Raw genomic sequence first — 25,907 nt, 5'->3', positions numbered from 1 at the left:
GAGGGCAGCCTCCTCCCCAGAAGGAGTACTCCAGCCCCTACTGCTGCCTGGCCACCATTCCTGCAGGTCAGATGCTCAGCTGCCATGGGGTGCTCTAAGTATCTTCTTAAACTTCATGAGGGAGAGGAGAAAATGTTTTATAAATATGAATAATGTGCAAAATTTCAGCTGGCTGCTACATTGATTTTGCTGTAAATACATTCATCTCATTGTACAGTGCAGTTCTAAAACTATTTCATCATCAGGTAACATTTCTCCCCCTGCTTGGTGTGATGTGCCAGAGTGTACCTAGCCTTGTGATGATCACAAGTGGCACCAAGAATGGTAATTTGCCAATTTGGGCTCTGTTAGAACCACTGTTAGGGGCTGAAGATGGTGCTGGTGGGAAAGACTATTAAGAAGTGCTATATTCCACTAACACTGCAAGGATCCAGGCAGGTTAAATGACATACTGGCTGTGTAGCAAGAACTACACAAAACACATCAATTGTATGAAGGTATGAAAACTTAAGCTAGCAAACACAGAACAAGTTTCCCTCGTAGAAGGGAAGCTCCCCTTCCAAGGCTAAGGACAACAGTACTTAGTAATGCCTTGGATTTAAGTCTTAGCGGGGAGATCCTTCAGCTTTAGTTAGTAAATCAGAAAGCTTCCATTAGCTACAACTTCAGCTCTGAGATTTTGCACAAGAAGCTTGTGGTGTCAGCCATCCAAGGAGTTGTAATGTTTATCCTATGTTACCAGCTCTGCAATGTAATGCTTTGCTAGGGCTTTCAGGGGCAAGGGTCACCACAGAGCCAAAGCAATTCAGTATTTTAAGGTGAAAACCTGAAGCAAGTTTCTGAGGGGAAGGCCCGCCCAGCCCCTCACCCTTGCAAAAGGCTGCCCTTCACAACAACTAGCTCTTGCCTGAATAGAAGCCGGAGAGAGCTACTCTACAAGTGAGACTGTGCCCAAGCCAGCGGAGGCTGGGATTGAGGTGTATATGCTACAATCTCATCTTGATTCCCCGTTGGCAAGGCACCAGCACAGGAATTCCCCCAAATTAGCTTCAGCTGCCTTGCCCAACATGGGCTGCAGCACAAAACACTTCATTTCAAACCTTGGAGGGACACGGAGTACAACTTTTATTCCCATTAGTTGTGGTGCACTTACAGGCAGGACGCACACAAGAGTGGTAAAGTACGGAGAAATGGAGACTCAGAATAAGAACAGGATGTGGTCTTAACAGCTGAGTGCAGGGATTGGGTGTGGATGGATTTTACTCGGTTTCTGCTATCAGGGTCTTTTTTTTAAATAAGGAAGCTAAGAATGACTCAGCTCCGCTTCTGCCTGCCTTATCAAACAAGTGGAAAATTGAGCAACACTGCCACCCTGTAGGGTACAGATTCTAACCTGCCCACTAGTAATCAGTGTTCAGGAGAAGGGATGAGGGTCCTGCCTCCCTCTGTGAGGGAGATGCTCCACTAGGCACAGGGAAAATGGGAGGACAGATACAGTGTCCTCTCCCTGGAGCCTCAGTGCTGAAGTTGTTTAGCAGGATACTACTTCCACACTGTGTTTTGGAGTAATCGGTCCCAATTAATATATAATACCTGTTTTAAAGCCAAAACCATATGGGTCTGTCTCCATTAGCTGAACCTACAGGTTCGCTTCCCACCCCTTGTCATCACGAGGCTTGTTGCCTGGCACCAAAGGGGTCACAGCTTATTCCTTGCTCTAGGCACGCAGCAGAACAATGCTGGGTGCGTTTTACAGTCCAAGGTTCACGTTGATGCTGCTGCCGCCACCACCATCTTTCACAGGTGTTCAGTGCTTACCTGGCAGCAACACGCACTGCAGCCAAACACGGCAGTGGAGGGCTTGTCTTCCTAGAGCTACTTTAGGAAAAAGCGAATACAAACGCTGATCTGAAGGTTAGGTGGCTTAATGGGTTACTCATGCTCCATCCAGTACAGATATCCATGGTGTCATCCCAGACTGGACCTGGACACTTTAAACTGTTTAAAAAGCAGCACTGAACCGTTAATTTTGGCTTAAATGAAGTGATGCTGTGTACTAGGGACACAGACCATTCCAACCCAAGGGATAACTTCTGGATCAGATTGGGGGCAGACTCAGCTCTGGAGAGCTCCTGTGTGAGGACTGAAGTTCACTGGAAGCACTGCGGGGGAAAGTTAACATCTATCTGCCTGTGCTTGGCTTTAGCCAGCACTGGTTCCTACTCAATGGAGAGCACTAAAACTCAAAATGAGGGTGGGGAGAGTGGGAAAGATTCTCCTCAGGTATTATCCCTTGCAGCTTCAGCCAGTTCACCTGTAGTAGAGGAAGCCTTCTCTAGGTGATGGTATGGCACTGTTTTCTGGCACCGTGGGCCTCCTGTGGTCTGCATGGAACTTCCAACTCTGCACTCAATGGTAAGATGGAACCTTTTAAATTTGTTTCTTGAAGTAACACATCCATAGACAAAGCCAAGATGCCTGAGTTCATTTCCTTTCCCTAGTCAATGCCTGTGGGAGCTGAGGTCTGCCTAAGAGTCCTTCGCTTTCCTCTCCTTTCTTGCTCTAGATGCCATAAAGGTGAAGAAGAGTCTGGGGGACAGAGTTCGCAGGTAAACAGCCAGGGAAGGCAGTAAGCCAGCTACGAGCACCTCCTTCTTCTTCTGCCCCACTGCATTAAGAACCACCTGAGCCACCTCTGCAGCTGTTCTGCCTTCACTGGTGTTCTTGTCCGTAACTGTAAAGAGCAAAGGGAAATCAGCATGGACCGCAGCAGGTAAGCACTCGTTTCTGAAGGGTTATTTCCCCAGGAAAGCTCAGCGTTTTGTTGTCAGTGAGATTCTTGCTTTTAAACCAGTTTCAGATGGCTTTGTTGGGAGTCCAAGTTTGGAGTGATGGCTGAGCTCGGGTCAGTAGAGGGGGTCCTCCCAGATCCCAGGCCATTGCTCCACCACTGAACCATGCGGTTCACCAGAGGCATTATTAGACATTTTAGTTCAGTTATGGATGGAGGCTCCAATGTTGAACACTCTCACAAGTTTCACTTGCTGTTACTTTACTGCGTAAATGCCAGGTGCATATTGACTGGCTGAAATGAGGGAGACGAGGATAGTTTCCACATTCCCCAAAGCTCAGCTGGAGCTATAGTTCAATAATCTGAACTCATTTTCCTCCTTCCCTCTTAACTAACAGCCTCCTTTCTATTGGATAGTCTTTGTATCCCTGTAAGAAACAAAGACACCAGGTGGATGAGGTAATGTTTTTTTTTATCAATAGAAGTTGGTCCAATAAAAGATTACCTCATCCACCTTCTCTCTAATATCCTGGGACCAATATGGCTACAGCAACACTGTAAGAAATACGGTCAATTAAGCTTGTTTCAAACAGGTGTGGACTGCCACAGAATTGGCTTGTTAAAAATGCCTGCTCATATGGACCATTTAAAGCCCCTTGAGGTCCCTGTGTAACCCCCACATAGCAATTTCTTCTTTGTGAGAGATCTCAGCTTTTGTGCTACTCCTTGGAGACACCCCTACAGCCAGCATCAAAGCCATTCTCTGAGGAAAACCCCATTCCCCAAACTCCTGAGGCCGATGCAACCCTTTTGTAGAACTCTGCTAATGCAATCACTCTCTTGCCTGCAACACAGAGATCTGGCAAATCGCCAAGGTGGAGGCGTTGAGAGTAGTTTGTTAGCAGAGAAGCGATAGTGTTTCCTATGAGTACGTAAGAATGGCCATACTGGGTCAGACCAAAGGTCCATCCAGCCCAGTATCCTGTCTACGGACAGTGGCCAATGCCAAGTGCCCCAGAGGCAGTGAACCTAACAGGTAATAATCAAGTGATCTCTCTCCTGCCATTCATCTCCACCCTCTGACAAACAGAGGCTAGGGACACCATTCCTTACCCATCCTGGCTAATAGCCATTAATAGACTTAACGTCCATGAATTTATCCAGTTCTCTTTTAAACCCTGTTATAGTCCTAGCCTTCACAACCTCCTCAGGTAAGGAGTTCCACAGGTTGACTGTGCGCTGCGTGAAGAAGAACTTCCTTTTATCTGTTTTAAACCTGCTACCCATTAATTTCATTTGGTGGCCCCTAGTTTTTATTATGGGAACAAGTAAATAACTTTTCCTTATTCACTTTCTCCACACCACTCATGATTTTATATACCTCTATCATATCCCCCCTTAGTCTCCTCTTTTCCAAGCTGAAAAGTCCTAGCCTCTTTAATCTCTCCTCATATGGGACCCGTTCCAAACCCCTAATCATTTTAGTTGCCCTTTTCTGAACCTTTTCCAATGCCAGTATATCTTTTTTGAGATGAGGGGACCACATCTGTATGCAGTATTCAAGATGTGGGCGTACCATGGATTTATATAAGGGTAATAAGATATTCTCCGTCTTATTCTCTATCCCTTTTTAAATGATTCCTAACATCCCATTTGCTTTTTTGACTGCTGCTGCACACTGCGTGGACGTCTTCAGAGAAATATCCATGATGACTCCAAGATCTTTCTCCTGATTAGTTGTAGCTAAATTAGCCCCCATCATATTGAATATACAGTTGGGGTTATTTTTTCCAATGTGCATTACTTTACATTTATCCACATTAAATTTCATTTGCCATTTTGTTGCCCAATCACTTAATTTTGTGAGACCTTTTTGAAGTTCTTCACAGTCTGCTTTGATCTTAACTATCTCGAACAGTTTAGTAACATCTGCAAACTTGGCCACCTCACTGTTTACCCCTTTCTCCAGATCATTTATGAATAAGTTGAATAGAATTCGTCCTAGGACTGACCCTTGGGGAACACCACTAGTTACCCCTCTCCATTCTGAAAATTTACCATTTATTCCTACCCTTTGTTCCCTGTCTTTTACTCAATCCAAGAAAGGATCTTCCCTCTTATCCCATAACAACTTAATTTACGTAAGAGCCTGTGGTGAGGGACCTTGTCAAAGGCTTTCTGGAAATCTAAGTACAGTAATTCCTCACTTAACATTGTAGTTATGTTCTTGAAAAATGCGACTTTAAATGAAACGATGTTAAGTGAATCCAATTTCCCCATAAGAATTAATGTAACTGGGGGGGGGGGGGGTTAGGTTCCAAGGAAATTTTTTTTTGCCAGACAAAAAGGCATTATATACATTTTAAACAAGCAATTTAATTACAGGTATATTATAAAGCAGGCAGCCAAACAACATAATAGTGGAGCATTGCACAACTTTAAATGTTGTTTAAACTTTAACGTTGTTTCGTTGTTACGTTGCTGATCAATTAGGGAACGTTCCCTAATTGATCAGCAACGTAACAACGAAACAACGTTAACCGGGACGACTAAGTGAGAAGTTACTGTACACTATGTCCACGGGATCCTCCTTGTCCACATGTTTGTTGACCCCCTCAAAGAACTCTAATAAATTAGTAAAACATGATATCCCTTTACAGAAACCATGTTGACTTTTGTGCAACAATTTATGTTCTTCTAAGCGTCTGACAATTTTATTGTTTCAACTAATTAGCCCGGTACTGTAATTGCCGTAACTAACTAATTACTTGTCTGTAATTGCCATGATCGCCTCTAGAGCCCTTCTTAAATATTGGCGTTACATTAGCTATCTTCCAGTCACTGGGTACAGTAGTTGATTTAAAGGACAGGTTACAAACCATAGTTAATAGTTCTGCAATTTCACATTTGAGTTCTTTCAGAACTCTTGGGTGAATGCCATCTGGTCCCGATGACTTGTTACTGTTAAGTTTCTCAATTAATTCCAAAACCTCCTCTAGTGACAATTCCTCAAAATTTGTCACCTACAAAAGACGGCTCAGGTTTGGGAATCTCCCTAACATCCTCAGCTGTGAAGACTGAAGCAAATAATTCATTTAGTTTCTCTGCGATGACTTATCTTTAAGTGCTCCTTTTGAATCTCGATCATCCAGGGGCCCCACTGGTTGTTTAGCAGGCTTCCTGCTTCTGATGTACTTAAACATTTTGTTATTACCTTTTGAGTTTTTGGCTCTTATTAAATTTTTACATTTAATTTGGCAGAAGGCCAATCCTCACCTCCATAGCGAGATCCATCTGCAGTTACAGCATTGACAGACAGGTTTGTCTGAATATAGCCAGGGCTCACAACAGTCACATCGATTTCATACTGTTCCATCTCCGCTCGCAGGCAGTCAAAAAAGGCCTGGGTGGCATGTTTGGACGCTGCATCTGCAAAACACAACTTGGGCGTGCAGTCAGACGGGGGAGGAGCAGGGTTCAGGCAAATTTTTTCACCTGCAACCCCTTTGTCACTAGAGCACAGCACCATTTAACAGCACACTGCAACACTATATTGCTTCATTACAAGAAGCGAAGAACAGCAACTCTTAATGGAAGTTAGAGGCATTTTCAAAAGGCATTTTCAAAATGTCATTACCCAAATTGGAAGCTGGCTAGGATACAGGGCTTAATATCGGACGTGGGCTGAAGGCCCTGGAACAATCAATACTGCCTCTCATATTTGATAAGAGAGCTGGAGTTCAGCATAGAAGAGCAATTGAGGAAATACATGGTTGAGGCAGAGCAGGAATATAATTCCCAATAGCAGGACAGCAGGGCCTGATAATGACAAGGCATAGAGCAGGCTCAGGGAGTGGCTTCTTTCAAATACATTTACTTAATTAAAAACCTGATCATACAACTAGGTGGGAGCAAAGACAAGTCATACAACCTAGGGCAGGATTTATTCACCTTTTTTTCCATGCATCCCCCTCCCCTCAATTGAGCTACTGCCCAAAGTCTCTCTTCCCAGTCCAATAGGAACACTCTAATTCTCCCCGATCATGGAGTCTGCAAGACTAGATAATTGGAATCTCTTTTCTTCCCTACTCCAACCCACATTCAGGCTCTCATTAAGTCCTGTCACTTATGTGGTCTCTAAAATCCATATTCTCTTCATTCATCCCAGCTTCCAAAAACTGGGTCCAGGCCTGGAGCATATTTTATCAACTACTTCAGCTTATCTTGTTCTCCCCCAACCTAATCTATTCAAAACATCACTACTGTTATCTTCTGCTGCTGCTGCTCTGAACACATCACAACCCCTTCTTGAAACCCTTCACTGGCTTCCCCTCTCCTTCTATATCAAGTCCAAGCTCCTCCCCTACCAGACTCTTTACAGTTCCACTCGTTTCATCGTACAACCCGTCTGTGCATTCTTCCTTATTTGCTGTTCCCTCTTATCTCTCAGCTTTGTATCTTCTTTCCATCCTGCAGTCTATGCTTGAAATGGTCTCCAATTTCCCATGTTTCAAGCACTCTCCCTCTCTCCTTTTAAATCTCTATTTTCTTGAGGTCTCCTACACTAATTTTTTCACAGATGGCTCGTCTTGAGTCTGAATTATTACCCTTATATGTCCAAATTCGACTGCAGGCTCTTCATGCCAAAGACCTTATCTGCTTATGGATTTGATAAAAATACTGTGCTCTTTAAGTAACAGGATTCGCTTGTACATTCCCAGGATCCCTACACCCAGGGAGAACTGTCACGCAGCAGCCAGGAAAAGAGCATGGATAAACGGCAATACCATTATGGAGCTAAATCCTAGTAACTAAAGTTTGCAGGGGCTCTCAGACATTAGCATGGATCGATGCCATGAAGCTGTCAGGGAAGGAAGGAGAGTCTAGCCTGCCCTCCCATGAGAATTTTAGACCAGCGCTTCAGTCTATGAAGATTTTAAGACTTATGATCAAGGCTCCCCTCCCTTGAATACTTCTGACCACTGTCAGAGGGTTGAGCCACACTGAGAATGTTCCACAGCTCTTGCATTCCATGCATAGTGCCTCCTCCAAGGACGGGAACAGTGGAAATAGTATCCAAATATTCAGCCCTCCACTCAAGTGCCCTGGACTCCTATTCCCCGTCCTGCGTACAGCTACTTACATGCTGATCTGAAAGGAATGCTTATTTTGCCTTGAACGCTGCTGATCACCACAATGTGGCCTTGTTGTCTTTTGATCATGGAGGGCAGAAGAGCTAGAGAGAGAGATTAATAATTGCTGTTACTGCTAACCAGAATCAGTGTTTATAAAAGCCATGTCACTGACACCTGGGGTCATCTAAGGTCTGCTGATCCAATTTAGGAGCAGGGCCAGGGGACACTGGTTAACAAGATGCTCACGTTAAAGTGAAAGCCCCTTGTTAGGCCCCAGATTAAGCAATGCCAAGAAGGTCCATTCTCTCCTTGTTCTTCTCCCCCAACCCCAATCTTCCAGCTCCACTTGAGACTGCAATACCAGAGGCACCCTCCATTATGAACTATTCTACACACTCCTAATGACTCATGAACCACCCTCCTTGGGGTCAAAAGGGTTGCGTGCACCATGATTGTCATTTTAAACCTGAACACTAACTGCAGCTTCAGCTGGGATTCTAGTTAAGACAAAGCACCTAAGCACAGTTCACAGAAGACCGGCTCTGCTGAGCCCATCTAAACTCTGGGCAATTTTAGGCAGGACTGGACGGTTTACATTCTACAGCAAAAGTGGCAGGGAGCAACAGAAATGTTACTAAAGGAGGAGAGGCAAATTACTTCTGTGTAGAGTAAGATATGCTATCAATAAAGGTGTCTGTCTTTTTCTAACCCTCTATGGCTTGGCAGAAGGAAATGCCTCTCGGAAGTGATAAAGAGTGCTTTTGCTCTTGGTTTCAATATTTCTAAACTCGTGTCAGGTACCTACTTCCCAGACGGATCCCAGTTTTGCTGTCTATATAGAAACTTTTCCAAACCAGACAAACATAATAGGGCTGTCACCAGGGATACACAAATAATATGGATACGCAACAATTACGGAAGAAACTATTTTAGTGCAAGGGCCTCTGAGAATTGAGAGAGCAAAGAGTTCAGGAGGTCTTTTCTGAAGAATCTTATTAGGATTAAGAATGGGGTGGCAATGTAAAGCAGAGAGCAATGGGTAGGCAATTAGAACAAGGGGCAGAGGTAATCCTGATCTGAAGAGCTAAGAAACAGCCCCACTTGAATGCATGAGGAAGGGAGAAGCAGCATGTACCTTTTGTGAATGCTATAGGACCAAAGTAGTTGGTTTCCATCACTTTTTTGTCCACATCCATCCCCGTGTCCAATATCGTTCCTCGGTAACTGATCCCTGCATTGTTGATCAGTATGTCCACATGACCCACACACTTCAGGATCTCTTCAGCAGCACTTACTACCATTTTAGTATCAGAGAGGTCAAAGATCACAGTGAAAGGTTTGTGTATCTGTGAACAAACTACATGTTAGCAAAAGGCTTCTTCTGGGCTCCTGGACATTCTGCCCGTTCATTCCCATTTCTTAGGGAGAAGGTGCAAAGAAGAGGAATGTACCTTCAAAGCTGAGAAGGCAGGATCACCCAATCTTTGTCCGATCATAGGCTGCAGTGGCTACTTGGAAGGAGCCCACAATCATCAATAGAGGAAAATTTCCATTTCCTTTGGTATGGACTCAAGAAACCAGAGGTTCCAGCATGCAATGTTCCATCTTAATCTGAAGAACTGTATGCTGGGACCATGTCAATCTCAGATCACACTTCCATAGCATTGAGCAGTGATACTTTAGACTGAGGCTTGGTAAATGAAACAATGAATTCACACTACTGTGACTCTTTTGGGTAATGCTGATCCTGAAACACTGAGGTCTGAGTATTACTGGTAGAGAGGGTAGCTGCCCCTGGCCACATCTTAGAACTCTATGATCCTCACAACTGGGCCACCTCTTGATCTTCCCAGCACTGGAAGTAACAAGGGTAATGAAATGGAGTGGTGTGGAGATCAATTTTCTTCTACTTGTTATATCCTGTCAGACTTCCGTAGGACAGTCCCTATCGGGAAGAGTCCACTCTTCTTCCCTACCCACATCCTCCTAGCAGTCCCATCCTCAAACTACTGGGGATCTGAGCCGCAGTAGACTGGTAACACTTTAAAACATGGATCACCCTTCTGCATTAGGGAAGGGTTTGTGGCAATGTGAAGGGTGGAAGTAGCAGAGACAAAGAGCTATTTAATGAGGAAACAGAAATGGCATTATTATCTGGCCCAAGAGCACAGCAGAAAATTCTTGTGTTGTTAGAGTTGTGGAAGTAAATGCCAGAGTGCATGGAGGTACCATACACACATCCCTCCAGTTTGTTCTGTTCTGTTTGGGAGGGATGCATTGTTAGGACAGAGAGAGGTACAACTAAGGGCCTCAGTTCTATGTTGCTCCTTTTCTGCACCTGGTGCAGGAACAAGGTGAGAGAGAGGATCAAAAGGCAGCTTTAAATCACCTTTGCACCTCCCTAGGGCAGCTCTAAGTTGTGTCAACATGTAACAGCCCTCTGTGGGCCAATAAATCAGTACAGAATAGCTGGAGTGCACTGCGCTTTGGTCTGCTCCCAACACCAGGCAGGCAGTGAGCAAGTGCGATCCCCCTGGAATCTCTCTTGCTCCTGTGTGTTACTGCTTTGTTAGATAAAATAAGTCGGATATGGTCAAAGAGTCCCAGCCCGTTCTGTTATCCTGGGATTGTACCTGCACCACTAAGAAGAACTTCAGTGACCAGATACTATTCTTTTATCCAACCAATTTCATAGGGAGAGATCAAAAACAAAATTAAAGTCAGTTAAGTTACTCTGCCCGGGGTACAGGTCTATACCCTGCATGCACACACTTGGTTTGTTAAATCATGCATCATTTTTAAGCTGGTTGACTCATGAACATTTTCTGCAAGACAGGACACATCACTAGATTATACTCCCATACATGCAGCATAAACTGCTGATAATTGCGGGATTGCAACTTTCTCATTCAACACAGCCAACAAGAAATTCTGCATATCCTGTAATGGAATGAACAGCAAACCCAGCACCAGGATGTAACAGCCCATTCTCTCCCTACACTTACATTCTTTGCGTGATTTGCCTTGGCAGAGAGCTCCTGCACCAGGTCCTGCAGTCTCTCACCATTTCTGCCACAGAGCACCAGTCTGGAACCAGCTGCATGGAAAGCTTTTGCACATTCTTTGGAGGAAGGGGGTAAAAGAAGAGCAGACGTTTTAATGTCAGAAACGGATTTTGTATCTATTTTATAGCTGGAGACATGCACTAAAGATCCCATTAGTATGGGCTGGAGATGGCCATGTTGATCACGTGACCAAATCATCTCACAAACCCGCCAACAGAATCTTAAACCCATAGCAAGACACATTTTCTTTATACCACATTTCTAATAGAAAAGCTTTTTATTTTTACAGTAGTATCTTAATTTTTCATCTTTTGTCTGAAAAGCCAGGCTGCCTCAGAAGCATAAGTCCCAGCAGAAAGGCCTTGGAGTAAGAGAGAAACTCTGTCTTTTAGAAACACTTAACAATGGTTAGGCAGTTGGCCTGTTCTGACCACTGCTCATAACTATGTTACTGTCCCCTTACATTCCCCATGTCCACCTGTTGTCCCTAGTCTTAAAACAAAGTAAAATCTTTTGGGCAAGGACCATCTTTTTGTTGTGCATATACAGTGCCTAGCACACCGGGGCCTTAGCCTCTAGATGCCAGTGCAATGGAAATCATTGCCTCGAAAAAGGATCTAAACTAGTTTTTCTGTAAATCAAAGTTGTAGTTTAAGGTCCAGTATTTTAACATTCCTGGACTAGAAACAAATGCCTTATGCCATTGGAAGGTGGAGAGAGATGGGGAGGAGGGACATAACAAATGGACACATTGCCTCTTCAGGCATCTGAAACATTAGGGGCCTTGGAAAATCATTCCTAGCCAAATGCACTAGGGTCATGAATAATGGCAGCTTCATTCTCTATGAAGGGAGACTACAGCCTGGCATTGCAGTGAGATAACTAGGTCCCTACCAAATTCACGGCAGGGATGTAAATATTGTTTAAAAAAGTTAACCGTTTAAATGATTAAAATTATATTGTTTAACTGATTAACTGCTGGGGCCACCAGCCAGTCGGCACAGCTGTGGTTAATGGTTAGGACAGTTAACCGGTAAGACTAATGCTTACTGACCAACAGTTTACTATTTTACATCCCTAATTCACAGTCCATTTTGGTCAATTTCACAGTAATAGGATTTTTAAAATAAATTTCATTATTTCAGCTATTTAAATCTGAAATTTCAGGGTGCTGTAATTTAGGGGTCCTAACCCATAAAGGAATTGTGAGGGGGGGGCAGGGGGGTGTCGCAAGGTTATTGTAGGGAGGGTTGTGGTACTTCTACCCTTACCTCTGAACTGCTGCTGGCTGCGGCGCTGCCTTCAGAGCTGGGAAGCTGGAGAGCGGCAGCTGCGGGCTGGGAGCCCAGCTCTGAAGGCAGAGCCACCGCCAGCAGCAGCAGCGCAGAAGTAAGATGGCCTGGTATAGTATTGCCACCCTTACTTCTGCGCTGCTGTTTGCGGGACACTGCCTTCAGAGCTGAGTGCCGCACTAACAGCTGCCTCTGTCCAGCCACCCAGCTCTGAAGGCAATGCAGAAGTAAGGGTGACAATAACCCTGTGACCCCCCCCGCAACTCCCTTTTGGGTTGGGATGCCCAATTTGAGAAATGCTGGTCTCCCCTGTAAAATCTGTATAATATAGGGTAAGAGCACCCAAGACCAGATTTCACAGTCTGTGACATGTTTTTCATGGCCGTGAATTTGGTAGGGCCCTAATGATAACTCTTATCCACCCAGCTACTATTATTCTAATCCTTAAGAAAAGGCAACAAAAAATAACGTGATGTTATCCCTCTCTCAGGGCTATTTATTTCTGGTGTAATTCTTAACTACTAGGGCAGCTTTATGTTCTTCCACGCCCTTTGATCATGACCTAATGAAATAAGTCCCTTATTCATTACACTGGACTGCTTTGTGATGACATCTAAGGGTGCGGAACAATACGTAGCCAAGGGTAATTAGATGTGTCAATGTATAAATAGCCCTGAGAAAAGAGATGGCATAAGCTCTTCTTGGCATTTTAATGCAGCAGAGCCTATAAGAGAGGAAAACTGATTGCATAATGGGTGGAACTAAAATTTGAAAAGGGGGTAAGAACTTTGGGCTTGGAGCACTGTTCCCTCCAAGCTCTGTGTGTGTGTGTGTGTGTGTATGCACACACAGATCCTAAACCCTGCACACACGGTGAAACACCATGCACACAAAAATTTGCACAGAAGAAATTTTTTGCACACAGGGTATGTCAAAAATTAGAGGGAACATTGGCTGGGAGGATCCCTTCTTGCTCCTTAGTTGAAAAAGCAACAAGTAGGAAAGCGACTCCCAATAAATGTATGGCATTTAAATTGTAATACGCTACTTGGACTTCAAAGGTCTCTCCCAGGACACTGGTTCTGTCTCTCTTCCAAACATGAAACATGATACTCCTCCCTGCCTCCTGCCCCCTCACACTTGCAGGTCTTCAGTTCTGACTGTCTGAGATGGGCATCCAGTATATTTTGACCATTTTGCTAGTGAGGTTGCTGCTCCTCAAGGACAAATCCACACAAAAAGGTAGTACACACACAAGCTGTACAAGTGGCAATGAGAAGTCACAAGACAGCAGAAAGGACACTAAGCCCAAAAAGCTTTTTTAAGGCAATTCTGGGAAGAAGAATTATAGAGCACATCCACCCAGGCAGCTCATAAGTCTCTCACTGACAAAAGCTACCAGATCACATACTTAATGGCTGTTTAAATGAACCACCTTTGCATTTCTTAAAGTTCTTGGCTCCCACTGACAGTGGTGGGGTGGAGTGTTTGAACTTAAAATTTGCCCACTTGGAATTTGCACCCAAGGAGAGAGAAGCATGCATAGAATCATGCCCCATAACTGTGGACAGGAACAGACTGCGGAAAATATAATCTGGAAGTACAAGAGGAGACGAGTCCAGACCACCAGCTCCAGAAGGTCTTTTAGAAATGGTCTGTGTCACAGTTCTTGAGTAACTGCACCTTTAAGCCCTTCGTGTCCTCCTTGAGGGCATCCCACTTAGGTCTCAGGCTTCTAGGGAGTCCCACAACTCTCTGAATTCTCTGGCAATTCTCTGAAATCCTTTCAGCAGGTCTGACTTTAGTTCAGTGCCTGCAGTCCTGTTCTCTCAGTGACAATGACAGGGTTAACCAGGGACCAGCCAGCTTTCATAAAGCAAAGTATTTATTCAGAACAACGGCATTTCAGAGAAGACAAATCTTAAAACAATGAACAACTCCTGTACACACTTCTATCTTACCAAGAGTCACCCATCTACCTTACAGAGACCCTCGCAAGTTTTAAAGGATGCCAGGTCCTTTTGCAGGGCCTGTCCCTCACAGTCCCATGTAAGTTCTTGGATCAGATCTGAGTGGCTGTTCTCTCCCCATCAAACCAGTCTATGCAATGTGAGGCTTCTCCAGACTTATTACCAACCTAGAGGTGTGCATTAAATTGCCCCCCTCCTCCAATGATTTTAGTTCCTGTATAAAACTCCTATAACTTTCCCATGGAGCCAGAATACAACCCCAGCCCATACAAATACATCTAGCATTTATAAAGTTGACATAAGAGTCTTTGAATTTTCCATGTATCTGTAGGATCTGTCAGTCTGCTCTCCTGGCTTTCCCAGTATGTTAGGGGGGCAAAGACCCCTGACAGCATAGGGTCTCTGCTACCAGTCATTCACTTCAATGAGCTCTCAAGTTTATATAAACAAACAATAGGCGCCTTACTAGTAAGTGCCGAGGTATGGTATCCTACATGGAAGCGTATAGTTTGGGCGGCTGTGATTGGTTTGGATGTATGGCTATTCCCATTACCTCTCCAAGGTGCAAAGGCACAGAAACATTCTGCTCCATGCTGTTACATGTTCACAAGGGTGTGGCTCTGAACAAACAATTCCTCTTCAGACCCCTCTGTGCCCCAGACTCCCATCCTCCTGCCACCTTGCAGTGCACTTGGAGACCCACCTTTCCCCAGGCCAGATGTAGCTCCTGTGATCACCACTACTGCATCCTGGAGGTAGGCTTGCATCCTCATTCGCTGCAGCAGCCTGAAGAGGGCGAAGAGCCCCACGCTTCCGAGAAGCAGTGGGACAATGGCTGTGAAGGTGAGATCCATGAGCTTCCCTTTGTGAATGTTCTTCCTAGAGCAACAAAACGAAAGCAAACAAGCACTTCACAGCTAGAAAAGCTAGGAAGAGCTTGAAATCTGTTGGTGTCCCTTTTCCCCTTTAGGATGTTGACCAGAGTAAGAAGCTAACATACACGTACCCACTCTCTGCCCCCTACCCTGGCCCCTTTCCAGCACACAGGACCCAGTTTTCATGTGGACACATTCAGGAAAATGTCAAAATCCTGCACAAAATTGGTAGTATCATGTAAATGCCCATTTTAGATACTTAAATGCCCATTTGAGCATCACACAAGGACATTTGGTTTTGGGCATCTTAAGGTTCCTTGCTACACGGTTAGGCTCAGAAACTCCATTTCCAACAGCCTCTTTTTCTCTCATTGTACATTTCTGTTCACTCTCTGCATTTGTTTTCTTGTGCACGTAGCAGTTGGACGACATGCTCCTTGGGGCTAGGAAGTGTCTGCACATCTGTGGTGCTATAAAAACGTCTTAGATTTTCCTATAGCATTTATCACCACAGTCTCGAAATGCTGACTATAACAGACAAGTACCTATGCATTATTCCAGGTGGATATAAACCAGTCCACCTTGTGGGGTGGGAAGGCTCCTGAGCCCAGAAGTCTATGCAGCAGTCCCGCAGCCTGAGCCCCATGAGCCTGAGTTGGCTGGCATGGGCCAGCCACGGGTTTTTCTTTAATGTGTAGACATACCCACAGAGAACAAAAGGAAGCCATGCTCTAGAGTCTGAGTGCAAAACTGGGAGGCAAGAGCCCTGGCACTGACCCTTGTTTTTGGAACAAGTTATGGCAAGGTAGATGTTCAACTCCCATTTAGGCATCTAAGCTGTTTTCACTGGGAATTGGCCATTTAATTGAGGTGCCTATAAGGGAGCTGAGCTATTCTGAAAATCTGGCCCTTTACCTCTTTGCCTCCGTTTCCCCATATGTACAGTGGGGCTAGAATACCTTTTAACCAGTTTTACAATGACTGTGCTAACCACCCTGTTCGACAGCATATGGACAATTCTCGTGTGATAGCTATAGCAATTCTGCAGAGTCCAAGTTCACACTCATTAGAATTACCTACTGCACCAGACTGTTGTGGGGATCAGTCATCTGGTTTACTGACCACAAAAATAAGCTGCTTTTTAATTTCATTGAGCATCCCCTTGTTTTTACATTCTGAAAGAGCATAAATGAGTGCCTGACTCACCTTTTCTGTACACCACACTTTTTTTATTCTTGTCTATCATCTCCTTTCTAAACTGGAATCTGGAAGCCTTTCTGTACCTCTAATAATTTTTGTTGCCTTTTTTCTACTATTTCCATATTTATGAATGGGGAAACTGGACAAGTCACCTAATCTCCACCTCAAGATCACAGTGAACCAGCTGCACAACCAGCAGCAGGACTTTGATTTTACAACTTCCAGTCTAGTGTTCCAATCGCTGGATAACTCTCCCTCCCACACAGGGCAGAGAGGGGAAAATAAAAGAGGAAGAAAGAACTGGTGAAATAGGGGGGATATGAATGATCAGAGATACCTACCTGAATAGGAAGGCTTGCCAGCCACTGAGAGACTCCGAGGATGGAATTGGAATGGAATTCTATAAAGAATCCCAGGACAAAAGAAGCCCCAACTCAGTCAGGCTTGAAACCTCAGGACAGAGATCAGGGTTGATCTTAATGTAGAGGTATAAGCATAGGAAAGAATTGCTAAAGTACCTCAGACCTAGATTGCTAAGCTCTGCTCCATTTTCAGGGTCAACTTACACGTAAAAAAACCCCCAATCATTTCTTTGAATTGTAAAACTGAAGACGCTTAATATAGAAGTCATTGAAACAGTAAATATGGCAAAGGAATGCCAAGACGTCATGTTTACATAGGCTTTTGTTTATGCTCACAAAACACACTTTAGCCCTTTCTTTGTTGCATTATGTACCAAGTACATCCCATCTGCAGTGCTGGAACACTTCAGCACTTTGGAAAGCATCACTATGGCATAAGAGTTGCAGCAGTGGCCAAGGGTGAAACCATCAATCAGACAAGAGGATGAAAAAACATAACATGGATACCAGCAACTATCCCCGTTCCTCACAGTCACATGTCTTGGGGTAAAAAGGCTTTGCAGAAGAAGGTGACTTGTGTATACGTGGCTCCCTATTGGCTGGTGAAAGCTCCCAGTGATCTGCTGTTTTCTTCACTTGTGGTTTTTGAGAATCCAATTAAAGCAAAAGGTAGCACCCATAGAAAATGGATAAGAAGTAAAAAACTACAAACCATCTTGTAAACATCCGCGCCCAAGGAACAACCGTCTTGGATTCCATGGTCAACAGAGAAAATACCTTAGTCCACTCTGGGTCTCTTGGTGCTGGAGGACAGTTTGCCCCAAGTAAACACGGCACCAGGTAGCTGTATTCCATTCCGTTCTACAGTCTATTTTTCTATGGGGAGAGCAAAGGTCCTGCATTCAATCAAGATCATCATCAGGGACCAACACCGCCAGTGGAATTTAAAACCATTAAGGAATTGCCCAGTAGCCCAGGAAATGAATTATGAAAATAAGGACAGAATGCATGGCCTGATGGCTCCACCATTCAGCACATTTTAAGACTGATTCAAAGAGGGAGCTACTCTCCTGGCCATATGGGGTTGGAAACTCCAGGGAGGGTTTCGCTCACTAGTCATAGCTTGAATAGAAAACCCTATCCTACCTTGCTTTCTGGTCTATATATGGAATGGCATGTACTGTGGAATGGCATGTACTGTGGAGTATCCGAGGGAACCTGGACCCTGCTTGATAGTTCCTAAATGCATAAAAGGGGTGGACAGAAGTAGCTCCTAATAGCTGCAAGTTAGACTAACTTCCTGATAGAAAGGATTTCAGTGGTTCATGAAAGGCAAGAATACCTCTCACCTTGGGCACTACTGCAGCTCCCATTAAAGTCCACAGAATTCCCTTTTAATAGGTGATAGATCTAGCCCTTAGTTTTTGTGTCCAGTCTCCCAGCAATGACCTGCTGTGAGAGTTTAGGTACAGCTAGCGTGGAGGCAGACCCAACCTGGAATGGATGGCCACAGAAACCAAGGAATTCAGTACAGGGTGTGCTCTCATTTATTAAGCAGGGTACTATCAGTTTCAGTCATCTTTGCTGACACAACAGGGTATCAGAATGTGCCCTGACCATTTTTCTTGAGATTTACTTGGTGGAGGGGGTTTGAAGGAATGAGTAGTTGTGAACTGGGGAAGGAATACAGGCCAGGAATCAACAAGGATTTTATCCACAGCACAAAATTAATATTCAAAAGGTTATGGAAAGAAGGTCAGAAGGCCTAAAACCTGATGAAATTTCAGAGTAACTAAAAGGGATCTCAGGAAGAGATACAAGGAGGCAGCCCATATATCAACCCTGCTGGTTAATTTAAGACGTAATGGGCACTCCCCAGACTTCCAGCTTCAAAGTTCAAGATTCCACCATCATCATTCCAAGACTTGGATCCACTACCTTTTCCTGACAGCTAGAAGGAAGGTTTAAGATGACACCAAATTATCTGGAAAAGAGGGGACTCCAAGCTCATAACTGTCACAAATCACTGATCATATCTCTCACGATCCCCAAAAGCACAGAAGAACATACAGATTGTGGGGGAAGAGAAAGGACCTTGAACAGGAGGGCAAATAAAAACTGTAATGAATATAAACAAATACAAATTAGTGGGAACTTGTCAAAAAGACAATAGTATAAAACAGATCACATCCACACATGCAAATAATTTTTCCCCTCAAAACAAACCAAACGAAAGGTAATAGAAGCCTGTAGAAGTCAGAAGGAGTGAAAGGGCTTGCCTATCAAGTACAAGAGATCATGAAAGCAACAGAGACAAGTTAAAGTACCAAGGGGCTCTATGAAAAACTGCAAAACTAAGACAGTTATACAGTGAAGAACTGTCTCTCATAATACCTATTCTCCTGTAACTCCAGCCTCCTAGAATCACGTTGTCCTTTACATGACAAATGGTAGCAACTGTGAGGGTATTTTTAGAAAGCAAAGGGTCTCATTTAAAAAATAAAACAAAAAGAGAGAAGAGCCCCTATCTAGGGGACTGACTGTGCTGGAAGAAGTGCAGCCCTGTCCTGTGAGAGCTACTGTCTTTGGTCTGAAGAAAGTACAATCTCCTACCTTTGAAAAGAGCTTCCTTGCCAGCAGTGGCTCTCTGGGATAGTGTCTCCCTCTGGTCTGGTGACACGGGGCAGACAGATCTAAACTGGGAAGTGGCAGGGGGCCAAGCAGCCACTCTCGCTCCAACACTGGCAGGAAATTGCCAAGAACAGCCTCTAGCAACAGACCTCAGGAACACTGTCTGTGACCTTGGAGATGTGAGGGTCATTTAGATCCCGCTGCTTATATAGATATAGAGAAGAATGAGGAAAAAAACAAAACAAAAATAACCTTTGAAGAGAGAGCAGCTTAATTTTTTAAGCTGGTGCTGATGGGGCTGAAGAGAACATCTACCGGGAAGAATAATGAATTTTATGTACTTTGCAGGGGCAGGGAAAGACTCATGGACCAGCTGAGATCTCTGCAGAGTGGGAGCATGTTCCAAATGCAGTTCAACTCTCCAGTGGAGTAGAGACCCTGAAACTGGATCACACTACATTTGAAAAACAAAAACAGACCCCTCCTCTCTCTCCATCCTTGAGATGTCCCAGTATCTTAAGTGCTGGGCCCAGGGCTGTTTATGTTTCATATCAGTTAATCTCTTTATTGAGCCAACCACTTTGGAGAGGAATTTAAATCACACCTAAGACTTTAAAAAACTGCTGTAGAAACATCACCTATTAAACTTTTATAATGATCTCATGAAAAGTGAACAGCAATTTTTAGTTGGTAACAAACTCAGAATTTCCATGTGACCACATGAGAGTTCTCTGCAAATGACAGACTGAGGCTCAAAGACTAATTCAGAATTTGATAAGAAAAACATAGGTGTAACGTGAAGTGATTAAATCTATGTTGTAGCAACGGGGCTTGGCCTCCCCAGCCTGCCCCTTGGTGGGCGAAGCCAGGACACTCACGCCCACCCTGCCAGAAGCAGAGGGGCAGGACAGGAAGAATAAAAGGCAGGCCCTGCAGCTCAGTTGGGCTGGAGCTGCTGGAGGAGACAGATGACTCCTGCTGAAGACTGAACCCAATGGAGACCTCTACAGCAACGAGGACCCAGAAGAGCTGCGATTAGCAGTGTACCTCGGGGATTGGAGGAGAACTCCAAACAACAGGTATACCATGAGGGAAGCATAGGAAGTAGGCCAGGGACACCAGATGATAGTCCGGTTGCGTTGTTGCCTGAATCCAGGTCAGTGTTTGAGTTGGATCCCCACTGACCATGTGGTGGAAACCACTACCACTGTTAGGACCCTGGACTGGGACCTGGTGCAGTAGGGTGGGCCTGGGTCCCCCTACGCCCTGCTGCCAACCCCACCCCTGGGGTGGCACCCTCCCCACCTGAGGCCAACAGACTAGTGTTTGTCTGCTGTCTGGCAGAGCCAGGGTGTCAGACTGTTTGGTGCTGAGGGCCTGAGCCCCTGGACTCTCTGGAGCTTGGCCCTGCCTAGGGGGCAAGGGCCTTGGGGCTGATCTACATTACGGGGGGGGGGGGCAGCAATCTAAGTTACGCAACTTCAGCTACGTGAATAATGTAGCTGAAGTCGACATACTTAGATCTACTTACCGCGGTGTGTCAACAGGAGACGCTCTCCCGTCGATTCCCCTTGCACTTCTCGTTGGGGTAGAGTACCAGAGTCAATGCTAGAGCGATCAGCAGTCGATTTATCGCGTCTATACTAGACATGATAAATTGACACCCCCCACCACTGGATTGATCGCTGCCGGTCAATCCGGCCGGTAGTATAGACAAGCCCTTAGAAACTGCTATTTCCCCAGTAACCCTTGCCTTGCTAGGGACCCAAGAGTGAGGGGGCGTGGGCTCCCTCTGAGACTGACAGGGAGGGATGGCCATGCACTCCTACACATGTGAACAATTAAGTTACCTAAAAACAGTAGTTTACACTTACATAACACCATTTGTTCCAAAGGACTCTATGAACTGAAAATAATGTGAACATTTGTCAGAGACAATCAGCCATCACTAAAACGTCAAAGGTGGCACTCAGTGGCCATTCCACAGAATTCACCAACATGACACAGAAATTGAAAACTTCTGTATCCAACTGAAAAGGCAGAGGGAATTTAGGGAGAAAGAATGCAATAACCCAAGTTGGAATTTGGCCAGGATGTCATGGTTAACTCTCATCTTAAGTGATCGCTCTCCTTACAGTGTGTATGATAACACCCATTTTTTTCATGTTCTGTGTGTATATAAATCTTCTCGCTGTATTTTTCACTGAATGCATCCGATGAAGTGAGCTGTAGCTCACGAAAGCTTATGCTCAAATAAATTGGTTAGTCTCTAAGGTGCCACAAGTACTCCTTTTCTTTTTGCGAATACAGACTAACACGGCTGCTACTCTGAAACATGGTTAACTCTCTTACTCTTACAAAAAGTGCCATGGATGGTCTAAGAGCCACAAGTGGTAAGGATCTTGGGTTTGAATTTTGTTGTACATAGTGGAACACAATAGAAAGCAATAAATCAGTAGTTTGGGGCTTTTTGTTTTTAAATGGACACAGTTGTATTAATTTTAGTTTGAGGCTTGAGTTTTTGCACCTTTATTTCTACAAGCTGCTCATCTTGTAGACATTACAAACCATATCTTAAGTCAAACAAACACCTGTATTTCAATAGGAAATTTCACGGTATTGTGTATGATTTGACATGTGGTCATTATACAATACAGTGATCTCCTTATGAGACAGGGAAAAAAATGAATGTTTTCAGCACTTGACATGACTGCCAGATTGGGAGTTTAGGACAGATCATTCCCAATCTCAGCAACCTTTTTTAAGCCCCCTTCACTTGATCATTCAACTTTATTTCTAAATCCCCCTTTCTAAGCCCTCTGCTGAGGTGCTTGGGGTACTGCACGAGCTAAAACACCGACAAATACAGGAAAAAAAAGATTCAAAAGCCAAGAAGAATATCTTGCTAAAAATTATTCTATCAGACCAAACACCACCTGAAACATTTTGGGGAAATTAACCTATCTCCAATTTCACCCTCCTCCCCTGTTTTCTTTAAGTTATAATTAGTGAGTATAACAGCAGTGAAAGGTACTAGCTTGAGAGCCCTGTACTTATCTTTATTCACAGACTCAGGGCTAGTCTATGCTGGCAGCGCTTTAACTTGGCTTGTGTAGTTGCAACACAGCGCTGGGAAAGAGGCTTCCAGTACTCTAAAAAGACCACCTCCCCGAGGGGCGTCGCTCCCAGCGCTGGGGCACTGTGTACACTGGCACTTGACAGTGCTGAAACTTTCTGTGCTCAGGGGAGTGTTTTTTCACACCCCTGAGCGAGAGTGTTGCAGTGCTGTACAGTGCCAATGTAGACAAGCCCTAAGATACAGTATGCACAGCAGTGAGGCAATTTCCTTCCCTCCTCACACACTGTCTTACCAGTCTTCCTGACCTCTACGGACTACATCTATAGGTAGTTCAAGTTTGTACAACTCATTCTGTTCATAACCTCTTTGCTGACGCTACCAACAAAGGTGCCAACTGTGATTTTTCTAATGTTGACAGGTATCCACTAGGACCTACACAAAGACCAGGCCTACACTAGAAAAGGTTTTCCAGTATAGCTTTACTGGTAAACCATACTAGAGTAGACACAGCTTTCACTGTCAAAAGAGTGCTTTTACTGCAAAGCTTAGTTTATTCCCCAAATTAAATAAACTATATCAGCAAAAGCATTTTTGTGTTGGCATAACTGCTTTTACACTAAGAATTCTGCCAGCATACAATGTCAAAAAACCCCAAATGCAAATAGCCACCCCCTCAAACTAATATTTCTATACTGACAAAAGTTTCTCATGTAGACCTGATTGAGATGCAGCTCTATTTCATATAGGCCATTGAACAGCCATCAGACAGCAATGACTTTTGGTCACTACTACTGTCTTGGGATGGATTTGAATGTGTAACCTAGAGTTCAAAATGTTCATTATCCCATTACCCAAGACTATAAATTATTAACAGCTGTCTGTTCATAGTAATTTGACTTTGTACCCTCCTGTAGCTAAAGAACTGGTTACCACACACAAATTCTTCACATCATAGATTGCAGTTACATCTCAGGATTACAGGTTTCAGAGTAGCAGCCGTGTTAGTCTGTATCCGCAAAAAGAACAGGAGTACTTGTGGCACCTTAGAGACTAACAAATTTATTAGAGCATAAGCTTTCAATACCTTACTATATGTTCCATTCTATGCATCCGATGAAGTGGGCTGTAGCCCACGAAAGCTTATGCTCTAATAAATTTGCTTATCTCAGAATTAAGTTTTTCAAATTTTACACTTAGTTACAGAACTAGCCCCCTTAATTGACGTAACTAAATTTAACTCAGCAAAGAAAAGCCAACAAAACTGGAGAGATCAACCTCCATTCTCCAGTGGTGCCTCTGCAACTCACTAGTCTTCATGCCCAGTCTCCCTTTCAGGTTCCAGACAACAGACTTTACCAGTCCCTTAGCCTACTTTTAATCTGACAGCAGAAGTTGTTCTGCATCAGTTCTGCTAATGTCAAGCAGACCAGGGTTCCTCACGGGAGAGCCACATGATGTTTGCCAAACCAAGAAGCTGCTTTTGCAGCACAGCTGCAGGCGCCTCTCATTTCTGGGGCTACTTTCCCTGGAATGTCTCCATTCCCTGCCCCTTCTGGCGACCTCTCAGTTCCTATGACCAACAAGTGTGCAGGGAAGAGAAGTAACACCTAGGCGTTACACCCGAAGGGCTTGGCTGCAGGGAGAAGCTACTGAAAAAAAAAACAAGCAAACAAATACACAGAAACTCGGGTTTGACTGTAAAGAACCATCTACTCCACAATAGCGACTCCAGGCTGTTCCCCAGGGCCGACAAGCCCCAAGTTGCAAAGTAGCTGGTACCTCCCTGGAGAAGATCGCGTCTCCCTCTGCCCAACGTCCTAGGGGTGGCCAGGCTGCAGCGCCGTGAACCTCGGCAGGGGCCTTTTACGAGCCCCCCCACCCCCCCCGAGATGGGGCTGTTGGAGGGAGACAGGCGCCTACAGGTAACGGGAACCAGCACATCAGCCAGGACCCCGCCCCGTTGCTCGTCCCCAACTCCCCGCCTTGCACGAGGAGTCTCAGCCGGGCTCGCTGCGCCCCGCCAGACCAGCCGCTCTCCAGAGCCAGGCCCCCCACGCGGGTCCGGGCCGCCTCGCCCCAGGCTGCGCCGCTTCGCTCCGTAGCCTTGGCGCAGCCCGGTCCCCGCATGGAGCCCTACCTGGCCGCGAGACCGGGGCCAGCCCCGCGGCCCCCACCTTGCCCGGCGGGGGCGGGACCCTTCGCCCGCTACTTCCTACCCTACCTGGCGATCCCGGTCACCATGGCCACACCGGGAAGTGGCCGGCATTCGCCGGCCGACCAATGAACACGCTCCCCGCCCCCTCGCGTCACCAGGAGCGAGGCGGTTCCTTCGCTGGGGGAGAGGCGGATGTTGCCTGCTTCGGCCCGGAGCGGATGATTGAAGGAACGGACCAGCGGGTCCCACCGCACTTACTGTCCGGCTGGGAAACATAGGCTCTTTCATGGGGTTCCGCTAGGCAGAGAAAGACACTCCCCCGCCCCGTGTGCGGGAATAGCCGGGCCCCTTGCCTTGCTGGGGTCCCAAAACTCGGCGGCTGCCCGTATATGACCTAGGCCCAGGGCGGGAGGCTTGAAAATCTCCGGGAAACGTGTTCTGGGATTTCCAGGGCAGCCCCTGGTAGCTCTGGGGGGTTCCCTCCCAGCGCTGCGAGCTGCAGCCTCCGCCGAGCCCGCCCGGCCTGCGGTTCCTTTTCCTCCTGCTGCTGCCCCTCTGCGGCAGGGCGGAGCGGGCAGCTAGGGGCCCCTTGGGCCCTCCCGGCGCGAAAAGCGACAGAGCCAGCAATGGAGCCAAGGCTCCAGAAAGAGTAGTGGCGCCTCCCCTAATGGAGGGAGGGAAATAATGGGGCACGTGGGGAGAGAGGAGAGAGAAGGAGGAGAAAGACAGCAGTGACTTCAGAGGAGGAGTAGGCCTTGGGTCTGCCCCCTCACCCTAAATCACACTCAGACGAAAGGGTAGCAGGGCACCAGCCTGGCTCGCCCAGCCCCAAAAGGCTAGCCCAGTTTGGGGAAGTCAGTAGCTATTGAAGGAGAGGTGTGGCAATGGGGGCATTGGGATGGGGCCTGCTGTAGGCTTAAATAAGCGTCCAAACGGATCCCGCTTTGTGGGCTCCTGACACTTATTAGGTATGCGTTGTTATGGAGGATTCGCCATTGGAGGCGGAGCAGAATCTCATATTGAATGGAGATTGTATCACAGTGCTACATATGGAGTAGAGAATATCAGTGGATATTCGAACGGGTGGTGTTGGAACAGTTTTTATAGTGGGGGGTACTGAAAGTCACTGAACTAAACTGTAAACTCTGTATATGGCGGAAACCATTTCGAGCCAGGGGGTGTGCCAGCACCCCTAGTTCCAGCACCCCTCTGTAAAGTGAGTTTTTAAGAGCAGCCTGCAGTCTATGTCAGTTCTGAGGCCCCAATAACTAGAATGATAAATGTTAAGAGGACGTAAAGGAAAGACAAGTTAAAAGCAATATACATGGTTTCATATGTTTGTCCCACTGCAT

General features: G+C 45.5%; 1 protein-coding gene across 7 annotated transcripts; it reads right to left on the bottom strand.

Annotated features, from left to right (window-relative positions):
- Positions 1–1,101: 1,101 nt before the first annotated feature.
- On the bottom strand, positions 1,102–24,914 carry DHRS7B (dehydrogenase/reductase 7B). 7 transcript variants are annotated; one of them, XM_073361873.1, is made up of 8 exons: positions 19,304–20,793; positions 17,403–17,566; positions 14,957–15,132; positions 10,932–11,047; positions 9,062–9,272; positions 7,935–8,027; positions 6,068–6,220; positions 1,102–2,734 (listed from the first exon to the last, which is right to left on the bottom strand). In XM_073361873.1, exons 2-8 carry the CDS (start codon positions 17,543–17,545, stop codon positions 2,529–2,531), a joined length of 1,098 nt encoding a protein of 365 aa, XP_073217974.1. In that variant the 5' UTR covers positions 17,546–17,566; positions 19,304–20,793; the 3' UTR covers positions 1,102–2,528. The 7 variants fall into 7 exon arrangements, with proteins under 7 accessions (XP_073217974.1, XP_073217980.1, XP_073217975.1 ...); XM_073361879.1 differs by lacking the exons at positions 17,403–17,566; positions 19,304–20,793 and adding an exon at positions 24,814–24,914; XM_073361874.1 differs by lacking the exons at positions 17,403–17,566; positions 19,304–20,793 and adding an exon at positions 24,622–24,748.
- Between the last annotated feature and the right edge of the window lie 993 nt (positions 24,915–25,907).

This window comes from Lepidochelys kempii, chromosome 10, assembly GCF_965140265.1.
Source record: "Lepidochelys kempii isolate rLepKem1 chromosome 10, rLepKem1.hap2, whole genome shotgun sequence".
NCBI lineage: Eukaryota > Metazoa > Chordata > Testudines > Cheloniidae > Lepidochelys > Lepidochelys kempii.
Note: the sequence above shows the minus strand (reverse complement) of the source record. Positions and strands in the feature narration are given on the sequence as shown.